This window comes from Microcaecilia unicolor, chromosome 2 (genome assembly GCF_901765095.1).
Source record: "Microcaecilia unicolor chromosome 2, aMicUni1.1, whole genome shotgun sequence".
NCBI classification, from domain to species: Eukaryota; Metazoa; Chordata; class Amphibia; order Gymnophiona; family Siphonopidae; genus Microcaecilia; species Microcaecilia unicolor.
The window spans coordinates 86,005,007-86,027,751 of NC_044032.1; the positions used below are offsets into that span (position 1 = coordinate 86,005,007).

General features: G+C 42.7%; 1 protein-coding gene across 1 annotated transcript in view; it reads right to left on the bottom strand.

The window, feature by feature from the left end:
* The window catches only part of HCN1 (hyperpolarization activated cyclic nucleotide gated potassium channel 1), a 702,491-nt gene that overhangs the window by 320,039 nt on the left and 359,707 nt on the right, over window positions 1-22,745 (bottom strand). Inside the window, exon 3 of the mRNA XM_030193113.1 lies at window positions 22,115-22,276. Coding sequence (XP_030048973.1) covers window positions 22,115-22,276 — 162 coding nt within the window. The remainder of the gene's footprint in view (window positions 1-22,114; window positions 22,277-22,745) is intronic.

Here is a 22,745-nt window from a genome sequence, read left to right on the forward strand (position 1 = left end):
TCTAGCTGGATTATTGGAGGGGCACATATTTACACATGTAAAAATTATAGAATAATATATATGCATTTCACAGAAATCTAGGTGCAAGTATTTATACCAGCTCTATGGCTGGGGTAAATGGTCGCACCTAAATTATACATGTGTATTTGTGCTACTATGCTAGTACTCTATAAAGAAAAGCGGGCACTTATTTTCCTGTAGACAATATTTTCCAGATAGGCACCTTTGTGTCATCCAGACATAGGCATCCCTTTATAGAACTGTCCTCTAGGGGGGTGATTCTATATACAGCGCCAAAAGATAGGTGCTGAAAGGATCCACTCTGAGTCCCTATTCTTTAAAGGGCACCCAACCTTGATAAGAATACTAGTATAGCGTAGAGGCTGCACCTAACTTTGAGTGCTAGACTTAAACCTGATAGAAACAGGTGTAAGTCCACCCTCTAAAGTTAGGCGCAGATTGACACAATTCTATAACTTGGTGCCTAATTTTGGGAATGCCCATGACCCGCCTATGCCCCTCCCATGGCCATGTCCCTTTTTAAATTGTGCATGGGAAAAGTAGGTGTCAAGAAATAGAATAAAGCACAGGAGAAATTTATTTATTTGTTGCATTTATATCCCACATTTTCCACCTATTTGCAGGCTTAATGTGGCTTACATAGTACCGTGATGACGATCGCCAATTCCGGTATGACAAGTACAGAGGCTAATGTGTTAGAGTTCATGAGTGACAGAATACATTAGGTAAACAAGGAGGAAGAGTTAAGTTTTGTCCGGTTCTAGTATTAGTTTCGTTGTGTTGCAGGATTCAGGCGTTTAAGTTGGATCGTTAGGGTATGCCTTTTTGAACAAGTTGGTTTTTAATGATTTCCAGAAGTTTGTTAGGTCATGCATTGTTTTCATGACGTTTGGTAGTGCATTCCGTGGTTGCGTGCTTATATAGGAGAAGCTAGATGCATAGGTTGATTTATATTTTAGTCCTTTGTAGCTTGGGTAGTGGAGATTTAAGTATGTGCGTGTTGATCTTTTTGTATTTCTGGTTGGTAAGTCTATGAGGTCTGCCATGTATACCGGGGCCTCGCCGTGAATAATTTTATGAACCACGGTGCAGATTTTGAACGCAATTCGTTCTTTGGGAGCCAATGCAGTTTTTCTCGATCCATGTGCAACTTCAATTAGTACTACTACTTCTACTTATCATTTCTACAGGACTACTAGACGTACGCAGCGCTGTACACTGAACATGTAAGCGACAAACCCTGCTCAACAGAGTTTACAATCTAATCAAGACAGACAAATAGGATAAATATGGGATAAGGGAATTACTTAAGGAGAGAATTATAAAACAGACATGGGTACTGAACAGGGGTTAGGAGTTAAAAGCAGTCTCAAAAAGGTGGGCTTTTAGCCTAGATTTGAAGATGGCCAGAGCTGGAGCTTGACGTGCTGATTCATGAAGTCTATTCCAGGTGTAAGGTGTAGCAAGATAAGAGGAACAGAGTCTGAAGTTCGCAGTGGAGGAGAAGGGTACAGATAAGAGAGATTTACCTGATGAACGGAGTTCCCGGGGAGGAGTGTAGGGAGAGATAAGAGTGGAGAGGTACTGAGGAGCTACAGAGTGAATGAACTTGTAAGTCAATAAGAGAATTTGAACTGTATGCAGAAACAGAGAGGGAACCAATGAAGTGATTTGAGGAGAGGGCTAATATGAGCATAGCAACACCAGGGGCGTAGCCAGACCTCAGCGGGAGGGGGGTCCAGAGCCCAAGGTGGGGGGGGGCACATTTTAGCCCGCCTCCCACAGCCGCTGACCCCCTCCACTTTCGACCCCCCTGCTGCCACTGACCCTCCCCCGCCACTTTTGACCCCCCGCCCGCCACCTCCGCCGCAAGGTACCTTTGCTAGCAGGGATCCCCACCCCCCACCAGCCTTAATCTTCTTCAGCGCCGGTCTCCGGCACGCTCGCTCACTTCGCTGATCTGTGCTGTGAGTCCTGACGTCCTGCACGTTCCCACTTAAAGGAACATGCAGGACGTGCTGGACGTCAGGACTCACAGCACAGATCAGCGAAGTGAGCGACTGCGCTGGAGACTGGCACTGAAAAAGACTAAGGCTGGCAGGGGTTGGGGACCCCCGCCAGCAAAGGTACCTTGTGGCGGAGGAGGGATTTGAATATGGTGGGGGAGGGTTGGCGGGGGGGGGGGTCGATAGTGGAGGGGGACAGGACTAAATCTGTGGAAGCCCATGCTCCCGTGGCCCCACCTAGCTGGGCCCTTGAGCAACACTGGTAGAATATAAGTCGTGCAGCAGAGTTTTGAACAGAATAAATGTCCAATTGGTGCCCATTTCCTCATTAAGTTGTATGCAGATCTCTAACTCGTGCGCAAATTCTGTCAACCAACTTTGGGTGACCAATATAGAATACAGAGTTATGTGCCTTCATTAGAAATAGCTGGACATTTTTCTCCTTCTTTTATAGGCCTCTCCCCACCCCCCACCCCCACCAGGGGAGTATCTGAACTTCGCCATTAGGGGGGTCCAGAGCCGAGGTGAGGGGGCACATTTTAGCCCCCCCCGGCGCCGCCAACGACCACCCTGCCGCCATTGCCGCCACCCCCCGCCACCGCCAGAACCACCTCCAACAACTGTGGTCTGCCCGCTGATGACCCCCCCACCCACTGTCGCCGTGACGTCGCCTACCTTTACTGGCGGGGGACCCCAACCCCCACCAGCCGAAGTCTTCTTGCTTCTTTTGGTTTCTGAGTCTGTCTGACGTCCTGCACGTTCAGACAGACTCAGAAACCAAATGAAGCAAGAAGAATTCGGCTGGCGGGGGTTGGGGTCCCCCGCCAGCAAAGGTAGCAGACAGCGATGGCAGGTTGATGGCGGGTTGGCGGCGGGAGGGGGGATTGAGAGGGTCATTGGCAGGGGGTCCAGGGCCAATTCTACGGGGGCCCTGGCCCCCGTGCACCATAGCAGCTACGCCCCTGCCCCATGCCATTAAAATGATCTTCCTGGGCTAAGGAGTATGTAAATCTGTCCTGATAATCAAAATGACTACAGCTTCTTCTCTGGGGTCTTTGTCTGCTGCCTTCACAGCATCCCCTACCCCGGACAAACCAAACAGCAGAAGTCCCAGTCTGGGATTGAATCGGGGGCTTTCCACAAACAGCATGGAGCATATGCAGACTATCTTTGTTTTTAATGTTTTGGGGTGAATAGAGGGCAAATCATTTATTATATCCTACTACTCTGATTTTTTTAAATCTTGATTTGTAGCTGACAGTATTCTGTTTAAAATAAATCTTGGAATACACAGTAAGCAATTTTCACCAAAAAGAATGAACACTTTTTATCTTGCAGTTGGGAAGTGCATTCTATTTATAAAAACACCCAGCAGATTTAGCCTTTTTCCTGTGAAATGTAGGTAATAAAATACATGCTTCCCCTGGGCACATCTATTTTACCTCTAAAAGGCTGCAGTTCCAAAAATAACAAGCCCATTCCATTACATCAGCACATTCTGTTACAGTGACCTGAAGTCCTGCGTTAGTATAGATCAGACTGTCTTGAAATGATAAGCTCTGAACTGTTAACATTTTACTCCAATGCAGAATGAACAGCATTTTCCCCGCCTACACATCCATAGCTCTCTCCATTATGGAAATCAGCAAGTGTAGCATCTCCATAATCTCTTTTCTTCATTTTCAGACAAGCATGGGTCCAAATTATTAATGTTTTGCCCATAGATATGGCATGGTAAGAAACCTTTGTAAATTAGGCCTGAATATCATTAGGGAAAGGGGAAGGGATTGGATGTGATATACTGCCTTTATGTGGTTACAATCAAGGCAGTTAATATACATATTATAATATACAGGTACTTTTTTGTACCTGGGGCAATGGAGGGTTAAGTGACTTGCCCAGAGTCACAAGGTGCTGCAGTAGGAGTCAAACCTAGTACCCCTGGTTCTCAGGCCACTGCACTAACCATTAGATTACTCCTCCCCTCATTAGGATATCTGATACCTCCCCCCTCGATGCGATAATCATTATCATCATCAAAAATAATTAAGGTACCATTTTACTAAAGTGATTTAAAGCAGTTAACTCTTGAAGGTGCATTTTCAATATGACGTCTAAATCTGACTTTGGACATTTTGCTCAAAATGTCCAAAATCCGAATAGGAAAGAAGGTCATTTTTGAAAAGAAAAACGTCTACCTTTTTTTTCCAAAAATTCTGTTTCAAACAAGGTTTTGTGCTTTGGACATTTTGTTTTTTTGGTTCAGTTTCGAAAAAACCCCGAAAAACGAATACATGTAAAATGTAGAGATTCATGCCACTGGGATGTAGGAGGAGCCACCATTTTTAGTTGACTAGTCCCCTAGACATCCCAGGAGAGAAATGGGGCACCCTAGAGGGCACTTCTGTGCACTACATAAAAATACTCCCAGGTACACATCTCACCTTTGCTCACTTATCTTGTCCCCTGTCCCCTGAGACCTCCAAAACAAATCCCAAACCCAGTACCCCCCACTGTACACCACTACAATAGCCTTTATGGGTGAAGAGGGCACCTATATGTGGGTACAGTAGGGTTTTGGTGACTTTGGGGGTGGGGTCACAGTTTCCACTACAAGTGTGGCAGGTTGAGGGAGATAGGGACCTTAGTCCTCCACTCCACAATGCACTGCACCGACCACTACACTATTCCTCAGACCTAAAATGCTGCTCTAATAGACCTGTCATAGAGGCTGATAAGTCATATTGTTATTCATATTTTGGGGGATCACCCCTGATTCCCTCCAGTTAACATCTGGTCATTTAGGGCACCTTTTGTGCCTTATTCATTCTAAAAACAGGTCTAGCTCAAAACATCTTAGTTTTAGTCCTGGACAGTTTTGTTTTGTTCCATTATGGCTGAAAAATGTCCAAGACTTAGGAACGTCCAAATCTTGCCCTTAACACGCCCCCAACATGCCCCCTTGAGATTTGGATGCACTATAGAAGAACAGCATTGAAAAATGTCTGAAAAATAGGTTTTGAAAATACTGATTTGGACGTTTTTGTGAGGAAAAAAACGTCCAAATGTTGCTTTATGCCACTTTTTAGACATTTTTCTCTTTCAAAAATGATCCCCATACTAAACCACATGGTAACTGCTATTGCACAGATGCATTAAGGGGTTTTGTGTTATTATAGCTGAATACATAGTTTATAAACACTGATGAATAGAAGCCCTAATATCATTTACTGTACTTCAGACTAGTCAAAAAAAGAGTGCACTGCAAAGTTTCCACCAACTTTCACTGTTTCAGGTATGAAAGAAGACAGATAGATACTGGTTAGATTCATGCCTGCCCGAGTTCATACCTGGATGCTATACAGAAACAGTTCTCATTGTAGTAATGAAAAGTCTTTCCAAGGATTTACTGTTAAGGGGCTGAGGCTGCTTGAACCATCTTTGCTGAACCAATATGGATTCTACAGCCTGAGGCCTCAATAAAACATGAACCAGCTTTCTAGAAAGGAAAGCTACTTCTTGGCACAGCTGGGCCGGTGACTTCAAGGACATGTTATTTATGTGCACTAGCCTTCCAATTATCTCCTGGGAAGGTGTGTAGGAGCCAGGGCCGCCGAGAGGGGGGGCAGGGGGGGACAAAATTCCCCGGGCCTCCAAGAGGGGCCTGGCGCCGGGGTCAGGCCGCCGGCGAGTCAGTCCCCGGTTTCACCTGCCTGCCTCCTCAGCTCCGGGCCCCCCTGCACTCGAAGTGGCAGTCATAGATTGCCTCCCTTCGGGCCTTCCCTCCCTGTGTCCCGCCCTCTTGGAAACCGGAAGTTACATTAGACGAGGGTGGGACACAGGGAGGGAAGGCCAGAAGAGAGGCGATCTGCGACTGCCGCTTTGAATGTAGGGGGTCCGGAGCCGTGGAGGCAGGCAGGTGAGACCGTGGACTGCAGCGGCGGGGGGAGCGACAGCGGCAGGGGAGCAACAGGGGGTGGCAACGGCGGGGCGGCCTTGCCCCGGGCTCGACCTAGTCTCTCGGCGGCCCTGGTAGGAGCCTGCCTTTCAGAGACAGAGTCTCTGGGAACATCTGTTAACCATGGAAGGGAGTTTGGTACTGACTGATAAATTGTTCTTGCTGGAAGCCCACAAGGCCCCTCATTGTTATGAATGTATGTGACATAGACAGATAGATGGCGTGTAACTGGTCCATGTCGGTCACCTGGACCCTGGGGCACTGTGAAATCTGAGCATGAGAAGGAGAGAGAAAGACAGAAGAGAAAAAAAATCAAGGTGTCTGCATATCTCTTAGTAGCTGGAGACTGATTTGCCTGCACACTTGTCAGCTGTGACTGTGCTGAGCATTACACAAGGTCAAGTTCAGAAGCAGCTTTGTGACTTTCCCAAAGACTGAGTAACCGGCTGCTCACAGAGCAGGGACCTTGGACTAAACCTGATCGAAAGGGCTTGCAGGTGAACTCTGCTAGAGACGGGGAGCTGATTCATCACCCCATTTAGACTCTGAACCTACGGACCTAAAGGGTGAGATACAGAATTCAGTTAGTTTGGTTTTTGCCTGTGAAGGACTGGTTGTGCCAGGACCTGTAGTCAGTAACCTAACTTTGCTGCTAAGTTGGTAATCTTTTCTCAGGATATATTATAGTTGTGTAGTTACACACACGAACACACAATATATATAATTTGTACTTCAACGTTCTATGGCTGGCTAGCTGGCTGGGTTCGTAATATCCTAAAACAAACAGAAAAGTGGGCACAAAACCAGGAGTCCCAGAGACTGGATCACAGTAAAGCTAAAACCAAATTTTATTAATTAGTATATTTGTTCTTAACTTCGTAATATCCTGACATCAGAAAGCCTCCAGTGTTCCCTTCCCTCTCACTGTCCCGCCCTCATGTAAAGACGAAACAACATCAGAGGAGGGCGGTCAGTAAGAGGGAAGGGAACGCTGGAGGCGAGATGACGTCAGGATGTTACGAACGCAAGCAAGTGAAGGCAACGGAACGCTGGAGGGGAGGGGACGCGAGCCCAACCTGCCTGCAGGGAAAGCTGGATGGGAGGGCAGGGCACAGGACAATCGCTGGATATGGAGGGGAGGACAGAATCCCGGGACATCGAGGGGAGGGGAGGGCAGGACAGAGGAGAATCAATGGACATGGATGGGATGGGAGGAGAGGAGAGAATCGCGGGACACGGATGGAAGGGCAGAGGAGAATCACTGGACATGGAGGGGATGGCAGGCGAGGGGAAAATCATGGGACATGGATGGGAGGGCAGGGCACAGGACAATCGCTGGACATTGAGGGGAGGACAGAATCGCGGGACATCGAGGGAGGGGAGGGCAGGGCAGAGAAGAATCAATGGACATGGATGGGAGGAGAGGAGAGAATTGTGGGACACGGATAGGAAGGCAGGGCAGAGGAGAATCACTGGACATGGAGGGGATGGGAGGCGAGGGGAGAATCGCGGGACACAGATGGGAGGGCAGGGCACAGGACAATCGCTGGATATGGAGGGGAGGACAGAATCTCGGGACATCGAGGGGAGGGGAGGGCAGGGCAGAGGAGAATCGATGGACATGGATGGGATGGGAGGAGAGGTGAGAATTGCGGGACACGGATGGGAGGGCAGGGCAGAGGAGAAACGCTGAACATGGAGGGGATGGGAGGCAAGGGGAGAATCGCTAGACATGCAGGGGAGGGCAGGGCAGAGGAGAACCGCTGGACATGGAGGGGAGACCAGAATCGGAGGACATGGAGGGGACGGCAGGGCAGAGAAGGATCACTGGAAATGGAGGGGAGGCCAGAATTGCGGGACATGGAGGGGAGGGCAGGGCAGAAGAGAATCGCTGTACATGGAGGGGAGGTCAGAATCGTGGGACACAAAGAGGGGGAGGGGAGGGAAGAATTGTTGGATACGGAATGGATGGGAGGGGAGAGAGGAGAAATCAATTCGACGAGAGCCTTAAAAACATAATCGCCATTACAAGATAGCCTTGCTAGTGCCCGTTTCATTTTTTTGAGAAATGGGCTAAAAAAGACTTTGAATAGAAGATTACATTGGAGGCAAAAACACATAGTAAAAACTGTTATATTAGAAGAAAACTTGTAAAAAATCAGTTGGACTGCTAGATATATGAGGGGTAAAATGGGCACTCAGGGAAGACAAGCTTGCTTTTGTCTTCACTGAGGAAGATGTCGGAGATATACCAGTAAAGATTCAGAAAATGCCCACTAGTTATAGCGTTTTATCAGTAATCCAATATAATTGTAAAGTATACAGCTTAGGAAATGATTACTGTACTTTATTTTCCTTCAGATCATCAGAGGTAGACCCAAAGTCACTTATAAATCACCATAACATTATTTTTCTATGGTGATGGGGTTCTAACCCTTTTCGTCATAGGTCTCAAATATTTATGTATTCAAGTATTCATGTTTTCTTATAGTCTTTTTCTTCTTTTTTTATAACGAAATCTTTAAACACAATTATCCATGAGAAAATGAAATAAACTACTTTTACTTAGCTTGCATAGATTTGTGTCAAGCTGAAACGTGGGGCAGCATACCGACACGTGTTTCACCAGCAAAGCTTTTTCAAGGTATGCCCCTTTATGTCTCAAAAACGAGTATCCACTGTTCAAGAAGCTCCGACCATCAACAGTGCCAGAAATGGTATTCAATGCTGATGAGTCAGAGAAACTGAAATAAATATCTTTAATTTGGAAGATGTAATGGAGCAATTTGACAAACTGAAAAGTAGCAAATCACCAGAACAGATGGTATACATCCCAGAGTACTGACAGAATTGAAAAATGAACTTGCAGAGCTATTGTTAGTAATATGTAGCTTATCTTTAAACTCAAGCTTGATACTGGAAGATTGGAGAATGGCCAATGTAAAGCCAGTTTTTAAAAAGGGCTCCAGAGATGGTAGACACTATAATAAAGAACAAATTAAGAGCATATTAATGAGACAAAGCCAGCATGGATTTAGTGAAGGGAACTCTTGCCTTACTAGTCTACTACATTTCATGGTGTCAGATACAATTGGTGATGCAGAGAGATTAAGGATGGCAAGAGGTACTAAGAAAACAAAAATAGAAAGATGACTTTCGGATAGGGGTGGATTGATGAGGTAGTATAGTTAAGCTATGGGCCCTCTTTGTAGGCTTTATTGAAGAGATATGTCTTCAGGGATTTACGAAAGTTGGATATTTCGTCAATTGTTTTTAGGTCAGCTGGTAGTGCGTTCCACAACTGTGTAGTCATGTAGGAGAAGGAGGTCGCGTGTACAAGCTTGTATTTTAGTCCTTTACAGCTGGGGAAGTGTAGATTGAGAAATTTTCGGGATGATCTTTTGGCATTTCTGGGAGGCAGGTCCATGAGGTTTAGCATGTAGGTTGGGGCGTCTCTGTGGATGATTTTGTGTACGATCGTGCAGATCTTGAAAACGTGGTCCGTTCCTTAAGTGGGAGCCAGTGGAGTTTCTCTCTTAAGGGTTTTGCATTTTCATATTTTGGTTTTCCAAATATGAGTCTGGCGGCGGTATTTTGGGCTGTTTGGAGTTTCTTGATGGTCTGTTCTTTGCATCCAGCATACAGTGCGTTGCAGTAGTCCAGGTGACTTAGAGGCTCATTTTCAAAGCACTTAGCCTCCCAAAGTTCCATAGAAACCTATGGAACTTAGCCTCCCAAAGTGCTTTGAAAATATGCCTCTTAGTACCATTGATTGTACTAGGATATGAAAGATGTATCTCGGGAAGAAAGGTTTTACTCTTTTGAGCTTCCACATGGAGTGGAACATCTTTTTCGTAGTGTTCTTCTTGTGGGTTTCTAGTGTAAGGTGTCGGTCAATGGTAACTCCAAGAATTTTCAGGTTGTTTGAGACAGGAAGAGAAGTAGAGTAAAGTAGGGTTAAATGGTCAGTATTCTCAATGAAGAAGGGTAAATAGTGGGGTTCCTCAGTGGTCTGTGCTGGGAACACTGCTTATTAACATATGTATAAATGAACAAGCGATGGGAATAACTAGTGAGGTAATGATGACACAAAGTTATTCAAAGTTGTTAAATTATAAGAAGGTTGTGAACAATTAAAAGAGGACCTTACAATACTGGGAGACTGGGCATCCAAATGACAGATGACTTTTAATATGAGCAAGTGCAAAGTGATGCATGTGGGAAAGAGGAACCCAAACTATAGCTATGTGATGCAAGGTTCCACATTAGAAGTCACTTCCCAGGAAAAGGATCTAGGTGTCATCATTGATGATACATTGAAACCCTGTGCTCAGTGTGCAGCAGCAGCTAAGAAAGCAAATAAAACGTTAGAAATTAGGAAAGGAATGGAAAACAAAAATGAGGATGTTTTAATGCTTTTGTATTGCACCATGATGCAAATGCACCTCAAATACTGTGTGTAATTCAGGTCACTGCATCTCAAAAAAGATATAACAGAATTATAAATGGTACAAAAAAGGGTGATTACAATGATTTATATATATATATATATATATATATATATATATATATATATATATATATTTTGCTCACACCTTTTCAGTAGTAGCTCAAGGTGAGTTACATTCAGGTACTCTGGATATTTCTCTGTCCCAGGAGGGCTCATAATCTAAGTTTGTACCTGAGGAAATGGAGAGTTAAGTGACTTGCCCAAGATCACAAGGATCAGCAGTGGGATTTGAACTGGCCACCTGGGATTGCAAGACTGGTGCTTGCTCTAACCACTAGGCCACTCCTCCACTCCATGATAAAGGGGATGGGATGACTTCCCTATCAGGAAAGGCTAAAGTGCCTAGGGCTCTTCAGCAAGGAGATGAGATAGTTGAGAGGAGATATGATAGAGGTCTATAAAATACTGAGTGGAATGGAATGAATAGATGTGAATTGCTTGTTTACTCTTTCCAAAAATACTAGGACTAAGGGGCATTGCAATGAAGGTAATAAGTTCTTAAGTTCTTATTGAAACCCCCTACTCAAAGAGGGTGCAAGCTCTACTTCTACCCAGTAGTCGTTGCCAGTTACCTCAAGCTTGCTCCAATTTGTTGAGGTTGTTCAGGGTCACTAATCTCATATACCTGACCAGAGTCAGGTGCAGGAAATAAACTAAATTACAGGATTTTTTTCAAAAAGAGTCAAAGTCAAAAAGTTTGGGGTCCTTTTTCAAAGGCATGCTGAAAACCGGTTTGCGGTAGTGTAGGCGCAGGTTTTGGGTATGCGCCGATCCATTTTATAGTGCGCCTGTAAAAAAGGCTTTTTTTAAAAAAATTTTTTGCTGAAAATGGACGTGCAGCAAAGTGTAAATTGCTATGCGTCCATTTTGGGTCTGAGACCTTACCACCAGTCATTGACCTAGCGGTAAAGACACACGCGGTAACCAGGCGGTAATGACCTACATGCGCCAAATGCCACTTGGCATGCATCCATTACATGCGCCCGAAAATAAAAAATATTTTTCAGACGCGCGTATCGAACACATGCCAAAAATGAAATTACCGCAAGAGCCACATGGTAGTCAGACGGTAACTTCATTTTGGCGTGCAATGGGCGCGCATAGATGCTTACGCAGCTTAGTAAAAGGGCCCCTTAGAGTTGTAAAAATGTAACATTAGAATGTCAGTGATAAAACAATATTTGTAATTAACCAATTTATTTTTCAGCTGACTTTATAACCAACTTCATGAATAAATAAGCATTTAACCTGCTACACTTCCAATCAGATAAGTATAAATATTTATCAATTTTGTTGTCCCTTTAACCCCACAAATTCTTTAACTTCTTTCTCCCCTTTTCCAAGAAAATGATTCTTTGTGATATTTTTATTTTACAGGTCACCCAGCATCCCTCTGGAAACTGGACTTCAACAATTCAGGTAAGTAAAACTTAAATAAGCTTCTCAGGCACCCAAATTTCCACTTCTTGCACATGCAGGTACCTATTCACTTAGCTTGAATTTGTCTTGACTTAGGCTTTGATCTTTCTTGAAAGGGTGGGGCCCTCTGCTTCACACCATCTCCAGTGTTGTCTCTGCAAATGTTGATCTCTACTCTAAATAAACACATCTCAAAAAGAGAGTCTGTCTCTTTGTCTTATCTAGTTACACTTTCTATATGGAACAGGGAATCACTTGGGCCTCTAGCTATTTAAAACAAAACCCACGGATTCTTAATTTAGGAACCTATCTTATTACCTGTTTCCTTACAGACACAGGTTTTCTTTCTGGATGCTTGCACACTTTGCATACACATACACACCTACATCACTCTAGTACACCTCTATAACACCTTTCACTCAGGCTCTATGGACCCAATTTCAGTATAATAATAATAGAAGGAATAATTTTTTTAATTAAACCCCTTCTCAGGTTTCTCACCTCAAATTTCTAATAAAGCTTCAACCACCTTTAAAAAAAAAACAGCCACTCATTACTATTTCACCTGGCTAGTAAGTTAGCACTTAGGCCTTGTAGGCCAAACCTAGGCTTTGTAGGCCCATCTTTAAAAAAAAACTGTTCTGAAAGTAAATTTTAATTTCCCTTCTTCTGTGTCCTCACTCACTGTCACCTTTCACAGGGCACCTGTCACAGTTCCAAACACTTCCACACTTTCTCCCAGCACTACCCAATGGTAACCAAATATAAAGTTATTTTCTCTTAAGAAAAACACTTTTAAAATAAACACCAGTGTGTTCTCAAACCCCAGGGTCGGGATTACTGACTTTCCAAAATAACTCTCAGCTTTTTAAAGCGTAAACCCTCTCTGACACACAGCTCACAAACATGCATCCAACCTCTCAGAGATCTTCAGCCCCTCTGACCACAACCTCAGCTCAGCTGCTGTTTTCAGGGCAGATGGACACCAGCTGACCTCCGATGACCAATCAGATCATCTTTCACAAAACTTTGAAATTTATGGAACTTAACTGTAAGGTCCAAAGTCTCCATTAAAATCAATGGGAAAAAGTCATTTTTGTCAAATTTAACACAAACATTTCCTCAAAATTTTTAAAAACATCAAATGTCATATTCCCTATTTTCTCATAAATTTAGCTCCACATATACAGGCATTAACACATTTTTCTCAAAGATTACCCCCAAACCCACAAAGAACAGCAGATGTTCCCTCCAAAAATATTTAATAAAATCTCATGCACACCCTCAATTAACTCCTGTCCAAGAAAAACAAATTTAAAAGCCACCCAAAACCTAAACCTTCTCATTTCCCCCAGAAAATGATTTTCACCAACATTTTTAAAGCACTACCCCACCACAGAGATTCTTAGAAACCCATAACCACCAAAACTTTTTCCCTAAAAATTAACCCCTAAGCTCTCAGTCTAATGAGTCCCAAAAACACATTAAAAAAAAAAAAAAAGCTTTGGGTCATCAGACAACTTACCTTGACCCCTGGGGTCTCTCCACCTGGCATCCACCATTGGTTTGGGTCCCAATGGACCTCCAGTGAATTCAAAAAAGAAAACCACGAAAACAAAGGAACTCTCTGGAATTCTGGCTGGGCAGCTCAAAAACCGAGTCCCCTGCTCGAGTTTTGGCCTAGTCACTTTCCTGGGCAGCATTGCATATGCACAAAACTGTTTTCATGCTCCGGGGACATTCTTAGGCCAAAGCCGTCCATTTTCTTAGCTGATCTGGCCCCGAGAAACTTCATTCCCGGGCCGCACAGCATCAAAGATGGTCGCGCCTGCAAGTCCTCTGCTCCCGGACCCCAGGGACACCTCTCGAGCCCTAGACTCCTCTACCCTGGTCACCAATGCAACCACTGGCCACCAGGTACTCCCAAATGGCCTGGAACGGATTGCAGATGGACTGAAAATGACCCGAAGAAGTCGAACCACCCAGAAACTGGCAAATGACCCCCCCCCCCCCAGGTAAATAAATATAAAAATACAATATCAACCCCTTAGGGGGGGTTATATTATTTTAACTTAATCCAGAGTACTGTAGCCCAAGTTTTAGAAGGCTGCAGATTTGGGTCAGTCAACACCATTTTGAAAAGAGTGTACCTTGTGCGGGTTTAACAGGGAATAAAAGGGGGCCTTTGAGATCGTGGGCTTACAAGGGAGGGGGGTCTGAAAAACCATAGTAGCCAAGGAGTTTTTATATAGCTTTTTCAATTAGGATGTGCATTTGTTAGCATGCATTCCATTCATTAGTGAAAATGCAAAATCAATTTAACACACTTTAACTTACGAACTAATGCACCTGGTTAAGAGGCCTTTTTAGGCACCCATCATGTGTTTTTATAAAATACTAGCTTACATAGTGGAATTTACACCTTGAATGCAAGCATAGACACTTATACCAGCTCCAGAGCAGGTATAAATGTTTGAGCATAAAGTTCAGAAATGTGTGTGCTGATGAAAGGATTTTATATGTTAGAAAATGACCAAACTTGAACAAAAAGTTTTATATATGCATATCCCTAGCGTCCAAAACAAATCAAAATGAAAAATGAATGACATTTCATTCTTCTTTCATTTCAACTCAAAAAAGAAATAACAAATGTCAGAGGCATTTCTTATTTCGTTTCAAATGACAGAACATCCCTAGGCTAATCAGTTCTCTACTGAAAGAAATCAAGTGGTCTGAATCTCATCAAAACACCAGGAACAATTCACTACCCTCTGGAACTCAGAAATATTGCTACCAACATTGGTACTCATACAGAGGCCAAGCCAGCAGCTATGGATTTCTTGGAATAATTATCAAACATGGGCTACTACAGTGATTCCTAAACATCTCCTGGGGAAACCCCAGCCAGTCAGGTTTTCTGGATATCCACACTGAATATGCATGAGAGCAATTTGCATGCAGTGGAAGCAGTTACTCTGAAACATGACTGGCTGGGGTTCCCCCAGAACAGGTTTGGGAGCCACTGGGCTAGAATTTTGATAACATTTCTGACATTTTGCCAGTATACACATAAAACTTGGGCAAATACCCAGTGATATCACAAGTATCCCATTAAATCAGTATAGCATCTTGAATTCTCTGTTGTTTTCTGCTATGGACTATTGGCATCTGGAATCCTTTTACTAAGGTGCTCTGAAAAATGGCTCGCAGTAGTGTAGGTGCGGGTTTTGGGTGCATGCAGAATCATTTTTCAGCACACCTGTAAAAAAGGCCTTTTTAAAATTTTTGCCAAAAATGGGTGTGCGGCAAAATGAAAATTTCCACACCTCCATTTTGGGTCTGAGACCTTACTGCCAGCCATTGACCTAGAGCGGTAAAGTCTCACGCGGTAATGACCTATGTGCGTCAAATGCCACTTGGCGCGCATCCAATATGTGCGACAGAAAATAAAAATTATTTTTTGGCTATGCGTATCTGACACATGCCCAAAATGAAATTACCAAATTAAAACCCACCAATAAAAAATCAAATGACATCAGCTCCATTAGTACAACATTGGCTGGACCATCATCACCTGCTTACGGACATTAAATGGAGGATTATAGATCATATACAGTTAGGGTGGGAGGGAGGGAACATGGTTCAGTTATTACATTTTAAAGAGCAACGATGGATTTTTCAACTTGGAACACTTCATCCTGAAGGCTTAAATTCAGAAATAGACTGGTGATCTTTGCTTTAACCTGATTGGCTGTACTTTTTTCTGTGTCCAATCATATTGTGCGTTTTATGATCAGCTGTAGCCTATTTAATGATAGGGTCCACGCATAGACACTGCGGCCATTTTTTCCTTATGCGGGAGCACATGAATCATGTTATGGTAAGGAATTGCGATGTGAATTACTACTGTGTTTTTTACATCTTAAATCTCTTTTTGAAATATATTGATTTTTCATTTTGTAGAGAGCCTCTTCCTTGAGGAAGCTTACTGCGAAACCTGGCCACGTCGGTGGAGGTTCTCCTGTGGTCAAAGGCTGCCGCCGTATAAAGATAAGTTTGTGCTACAATGCACGTTTTGTATACTTCTAAAATGCTGTTATAATGTGCAGCCACGAGATACTGAAAGATTAAAAAGAAAAGCTACGAAAAAACTAAAAAAATATAAAATCAGGGTGATCTCATGAAGATTTGCACCACAACCATTTCTTTGAAAAAGACAGAACAAAATTGTTCATATGATATGTGCTGCAGTTAGGTCTGATGATCCCCATAAAATTAAATAAAGTATTTATCTCATTGCAGTTATAAGAAAATTGTGATGAAGTTTTGGATGTTTGAGACACTAAGTAAAGTTATATAAAAATGAAATTACTGCACGAGCCACGTGGTAGCTGTTCAGTTACTCCATTTTGGCATGTGTTGGGCGTGCGTAGACGCTTACGCGGCTTAGTAAAAGGGCCCCTTAGTGCCAAAAAAAAACCTCAGTGCTATTCTATAATGGTACTTAAAGTTAGACACTATTTATAGAATAGCACTTAGTGTCGGGAACTGCAACTACATTTAGGAGCAACCATTTATACCAATGAAACCTTGGTGTAAATCCCCATGCCTAAATTAGGCACGGATCTCTTTTATTCTATAACAACGCGCGTAAATGAAAGGAACATCCCTGATCCGCCCATGACCCTCCTATGGCTGTGCCTCCAGTTTGGACCCATGCGTAATTTTTATGTACAGATCTCAACGCCTAAATTTACATGCATAATTTCTAACTGAAGCCAACTAACACTGATGGTTAGGGGTCAATTATTGGTGCTAATTGGCTCACTATTCAATTAAATTGCACACACAAATTGGGCATACACTCAAATTTGTGTGCACAAATTTTTAGCAACTTTTATAGAGTTCGGAGGAATATGGGTTATTATGAAGGTGATTGCATTATTGTTTGTAAGATCTATATGTATTATAGGTGAATATATCTCTACTACATGTCCAGGTTTGCTTACAAGAAGGGTAAGTCTATAACAGGGTTCTAACAGTTAAGCACCAACTGCACACGTAAACATACTGTAGACAATACATGCATAAGGGGCAGCAAAATGACAAAGCACTATTCTACATGGACGCATGCAAGTGGCATGGGGTAGATTTAAGAAAAACTCAAAATAATACAGGGAGTGCAAACTTTTATAAATCTATAAATGCCAGATTGTTTGCACAATTAGTTTGCGGGCGCTTTCCACCTTATAATGACAATTAAACAAACAAATGGAACCTCAAATCCCCCGGTAGCGAAAATTTCAAAACAGAACTACCACTACCAACATAGGGGTCCGTTTATTATCATAGGTTCCGTAAGGGACAGAAGAGGAGGAAAACCAATCGCCCAAAAAAACTCACTCTAAGTGAGAAAAACGAGCGACTTAAAAAAACCTCCTCCTGTTCCTTACTAACGCCTAATGTGGAGTACGCCAATCACCAACTAAACAAACATGTCCTAATACAATTGTATCCATTGTTCACCACCCTTCTGAACTAAAAGCCCCCCAGGAAAACAACATCCATCTTCTAGATCTCTTAGACCCCCCCCCCCCCCCCCACAAGGAAAACAAAATTTTAACAGCTTGGGTATTTGGGCTAAGCTGCAAGGCATAAATCAGTCCAGATCCCAACGGGGGCTCCTGATAGTATCCAAGGGGAGAAGTTGCCGTCTTTCACCCCAACATTCAAGCAGAGTACATCAACTCTTCAACAAGTGCGCCTTGTTTCGCCTACAAAAAGGCTGCGTCAGGAAGAGCACTGCACATCATAAACTCAAAGACTCCAACAGACTTGAATACCAAAGTCCCGGTCACTAATGATCCAAAGATGGCGCAGAGGGAGTCAACTGCGCTAACTATAAGAATCCCCAGCGTCAAGACCCTTATCCAATGAAAAAGCTCCAAAGCTGCATCTGTAAAATGATGCTGGCACCAGGATGAGTGAGAATTCTATAATGGTAGTTCCACATGGAACTGCAGTTATAGAATACTAGTGTAAGTCCCACGGTTTTGTGCCTAACATTAAGGTTGAGCATTTACGGCATTTCAACGCCTGGTGTAATTGCACACGCCTAACTACTTGCGGTTAGGACAGTAACTTCTAGTATTCTATAACCTGTGTGCATAACTCCTAGACCCGCCCATGCCCCTCCCACATCCATGTCTTCTAGAAGTTGGGCACAATAGAATTTGTGCTCGCAAAAGCAAATTGGTAGTAATTAGTGACAATACTAATTTGAGCCAATAATTGGCTGTTAAATCCAATTAACAGCTAATGATTAAATTAAGTTCTGCACGCAATTTATTCTATAAATTGCCCACGCAAATTTGTGCATTAGACATAAATTTGGTCACATATGCACATAATTAGCAGCAAAGTAATTAAGAACTATTCTGTAAGGGCATGTGTAGGTGATACAACCAGGGGCGTGTGAGTGTAGTGTTGGTGGTGGGCTCTTCATTGCCTAGGAGAAAAAAGGTATATTTCATCCTTTTTCCCTAGGCAGTGATGAGCCCACCCCCACCAATAATGTTGGGTTTTGGAGTGGGGTTGGTCTCTGCAGTGCCCAGGTTTAAAATAAAAAAAAAATTATATTTAATGTAGGCAGGTTCCCGGGTGGGGGTGGCCTCTGCAGTGCCCAGGACATTAAAAAAAAGTTTTTATTTTTAATGCTGGTGTGCTTCAGGGTGGCGAGGGGGGGAGATGCCAGACTATGGGGAGGGGTGGGGGTTAGGGTGGGGCTGATGTATAGCTATGGGATGGATGATGGGGAAGGGAAGGGCTAATGCTGGGCTATGGGTGGGGGGGGGAGTAGGGTAGAGAAGGGCTGATGCCGGGCTACAGGGTTGGATGGAGGGGTAGGGAAGCAAAGTTTGAAGGATATCATTTCTGAAATTATACTGTAGGATCCTGTCATGTGTGTTGAGAAGTTTGCCATTATAGTAGACTTATGCCTGGACAAGTTTAAGATGTGGGACAGTGTAACTATATTTTAAAATATTGATTTTTCCGTATGTTGATGCTGGGCATACTACTTAGAAATCCATCATCAAGTGCATTCTAATGCATTATTTTGTAGCAAGAAACACTACTCATACCTATATACACAGTGCCCACCCATATTATCTCTGGGCCCACCCAAAATGTTAGATCTGGCTACGGCACTGGATACAACCCCAGCTTCTATAAAATTGCATGCACAAATTTCTGACTTGCATGCAAATTTGGGCATGCAAGTTATAGAATAGTGCTGGTTGCATGCCTAACTTTAATTACCAATAATAGGTCTTAAGTGGCATTAATTGGTGCTAACTGGCATTAATTTATACTTAAGCACAAAATGTAAAATGCACAGGCACTATTCTAAATGCTTATACAGGGGAATGTTATCAATGGTACTTAAAACTGCATGTGCAAATTCATTAACAAACCTGCTAGCAACAATAATTGGGTACTAACAATCAGGGCTTTTTTGAGGGGGTACTTGGGGGTACTGAGTACCGGCACCTTTTACATTGTCTGCTTCAATTGGCACATGGTTCCCAAGTTTTAATGAAAGAGTTCAGGCTCTGTACACCAATTCTGACTTGTCATAGATTCTGTGACTGGTTGTAGGGGGCCTGACTCTTGTGGGGTGGGTCCCTCAGTGATCACTCCACCCCTGAAGGGTGACCTGGCATTGGAAAAAACACACTGCTAACAATCAACTATTGGTGCTAATTGACAACATTTTGGATTTATGTGCACATCTTGCTAAGTGCTATTCTATAAAGATGCTCACGTAAATCCTTTAGTGCGCAACTGAAAAGGGGACATGGCCATGGGAGGAGAATGGACAGGTCCGGGCATTCAGTTAAGATTCGTGCAGTATTATAAAATTTGGGTGAGGCACGGGGATTTATGCCAGGGTCCTAAAAATTGGGCACAGATCATGGCACTACACACTATACTATAAACGGCAACCAGTTTGGAGCACTGTTTATAGAATGCTGCTCGGCGTGCATTTTTTTCAGCACCCAAATTTGGGTGTCTTTTACTGAATTTAGGGGCGCTTTTACTAAGCTGCGCGGTAAAAGGGGCCCTGCACTAGCAGCAGAAGCCATTTTTGCCACATGCTAAGGCCCTTTTTATCGCAGCAGGTAAAAAGGTCAAAAAAAGAAATGGCCATATCATAGGATTGCACTTACCGAATGGCCATGCGGAGGGGGGAGCACTTACCATCACCCATTGAGATGGTGGTAAGGGCTCCCGCGCTAACCCAGAAGTAACTGGGCAGTGCCAATTACCACTGGGTAACGTCTGTGGTACAAAATAGGGACCTATTTTCCCTAGCGCTGGAACTGACGTACACTGGAGGAGGAATTACCACTGGCGCCCACACTGGGTCGGAGGTAATTCTGGATTGCCGCATGTTAAGCTCACGGTGGGTTTACCACTGCTTAGAAAAAGGGCCCCTTAGTACATATTATGCAACTACAAATGGGGTGTGTTCATGGATGGGTCAGGGGCGTGTCTTGTAGTTTCACACATAAGTTATAGAATACGATTACATATGCGTACAACTGCAAACTTTATAGGTGAGCATTTACACCAGCTTTTGACATGATGCAACTGTTCACACCTACAGCATGCCGACATACGCTCCATTCTATTATGCCAATGTTGTCCGCAACTGCCATTATAGAATCGGTACTTAATGCCCATAATTTTTGTCCCTAATTTTTGGTGCCATTTCTTGAATCTATCCCACAGTGTATACATTCAGGTGGGAGAGGGGGGCATTCACATGAGTGGAGCATGGGTGGGACATGTGCACTCCTCCCACTAATGCGCATACTTTACAGAATTATAATTATTTATATTCCGCAATTACCTCCCGGTTTAATGCGGATTACAATAAAAGCAACCAGTCAATTTAAACTTGGAAATTACAAAAGTAAAACAACTGACAAATTAGAAAATACAAAGTACAAGATACTCTGAGTTTATTTACCCAATTACACCAGGATTCTATATATCGCACCTTAATTTCCAAGTGGAAATCAAAGCATACTCTAACAATGCGCATAACTTAATTGGTTAAATAGCTTTTAAGCGCTGTCAATTGGATGTTAACAAGCAATTATAGGCACTAATTAGCATTAAGATTAACGTTCAGAGCTTGCTATGTGTATTCTGTAATGTGGTGTGCAAAAATTCTAAGTTGCATAATTGAAAAGGGGGTGTGGCCATTTCTAAAATCTATGCACATTGTTGTAGAATACATCTGCTGTGCACCTAATTTAGGCATTGGGATATATGCCAAGTAAAATGTGGCATAAATGACCGTAACTAAATTTGGTTGTATGGAGTGGCACTTGGCGTAATTCTACATACTGTGCAGAAATTTAAGCCTATTCTATAAAATTTAGGCATACTTTAGAGAATACGACTAAGTGTATTTTTTTCAGGTACTAGTATAGAATCTAGCCCATAATGCATATATAGACAGGCTTTCAGTTTCTTCCTAAATCTAATGTAATTTGTTTCTATTCTGACCCTACTTGGTAAAGAATTCCAAATTCTAGCTGCCTGATTAGGAATTAACATAGCATGTATTTGTTTATGTTTCACCTGAAACATCAAAGGAAAATTAAGTGTTAACTGGCTTTCAACTCGGAAGCCTTTCCTTAATGAGAAAAATGTCAATTTGATGCCCCTTATACATGTAATGTCTACGTTTACGTGCATTTACACTGCGCCCCAGTTAAACCAGGTCTGTAGCTGATGTAACTGCAGATGCATAAATGTAAAGCTTACCAATACCAGGTTACACTAGTATTCTGTAACAGAATCTGGGCACCCAGATGATGTTGTAGAGTACATTTTCACTGCGTGGCATCCTGGCACCTAAGACGAGGTATTCAATTATAGAAATGCCCCTATAGCTAGCAATAACCTGCATTGACACGTTTAGCATACATTAGTAATCTGGATTCATATTTTAGCACAAAAATATTTAATCTAGTGGTTATATATTTTAAAACAGGACATGGTTATAATAAGAACTGATACGAACATGTTGAACAGTCCCTTAAGACAGGTTATAGTACTAGCCCTATGAAAATAAACCAAATTATAGTTTAAAAAGCACAATGAAAAATGAATAATACTTACAACCATACCATTTAGGGCCACCCAACAATCTGGTGGGAAATCCTGAAGTAATGGAACTAAGAACTGAAGGCAACCATCCCAATGACAAAGAAGCAGCATCATTCCAATTAGATTAAAGATTCTCACCACTGCGCTGGCCAGGTCATAAGTCATATGGAAAATCTGTGGGGAAAAAGAGAATGAAAATCATTTTTACAACCAGGTGTTAATTTAAACAAATTTTATTTTTTATGTCATAAGAAATATTTTGATTTGTTTCTATGCTTTTCAAAATATGAAAGGTTAGAAAGAATTCTACAAAAGGACTTGATATCTATCTGTAGGTACAATAATGCTCCAATAAGGCATGAGAATTCACCAAACTTGGCATACATGATGAAAATGTAAATACTCTGACAAGTCTGAAAACCTGAAGCAATGGGTCATCATATTCAGAGAATAGAGCTTTTAAAAATATCCAAATTGCTTTCAATGGCAAACTTTTAGAAATGGCTGACCAGGGATCCATTCCAAAAGCCCTCCAATACTACCCCCAGCCCCCACACACAGACTCTTGGTTAAGTTTGTACTTGTTTAAAACACATTTTTCAAATTTTCATGTTTGCTTCACATATTCATTTGGCTTGCACTG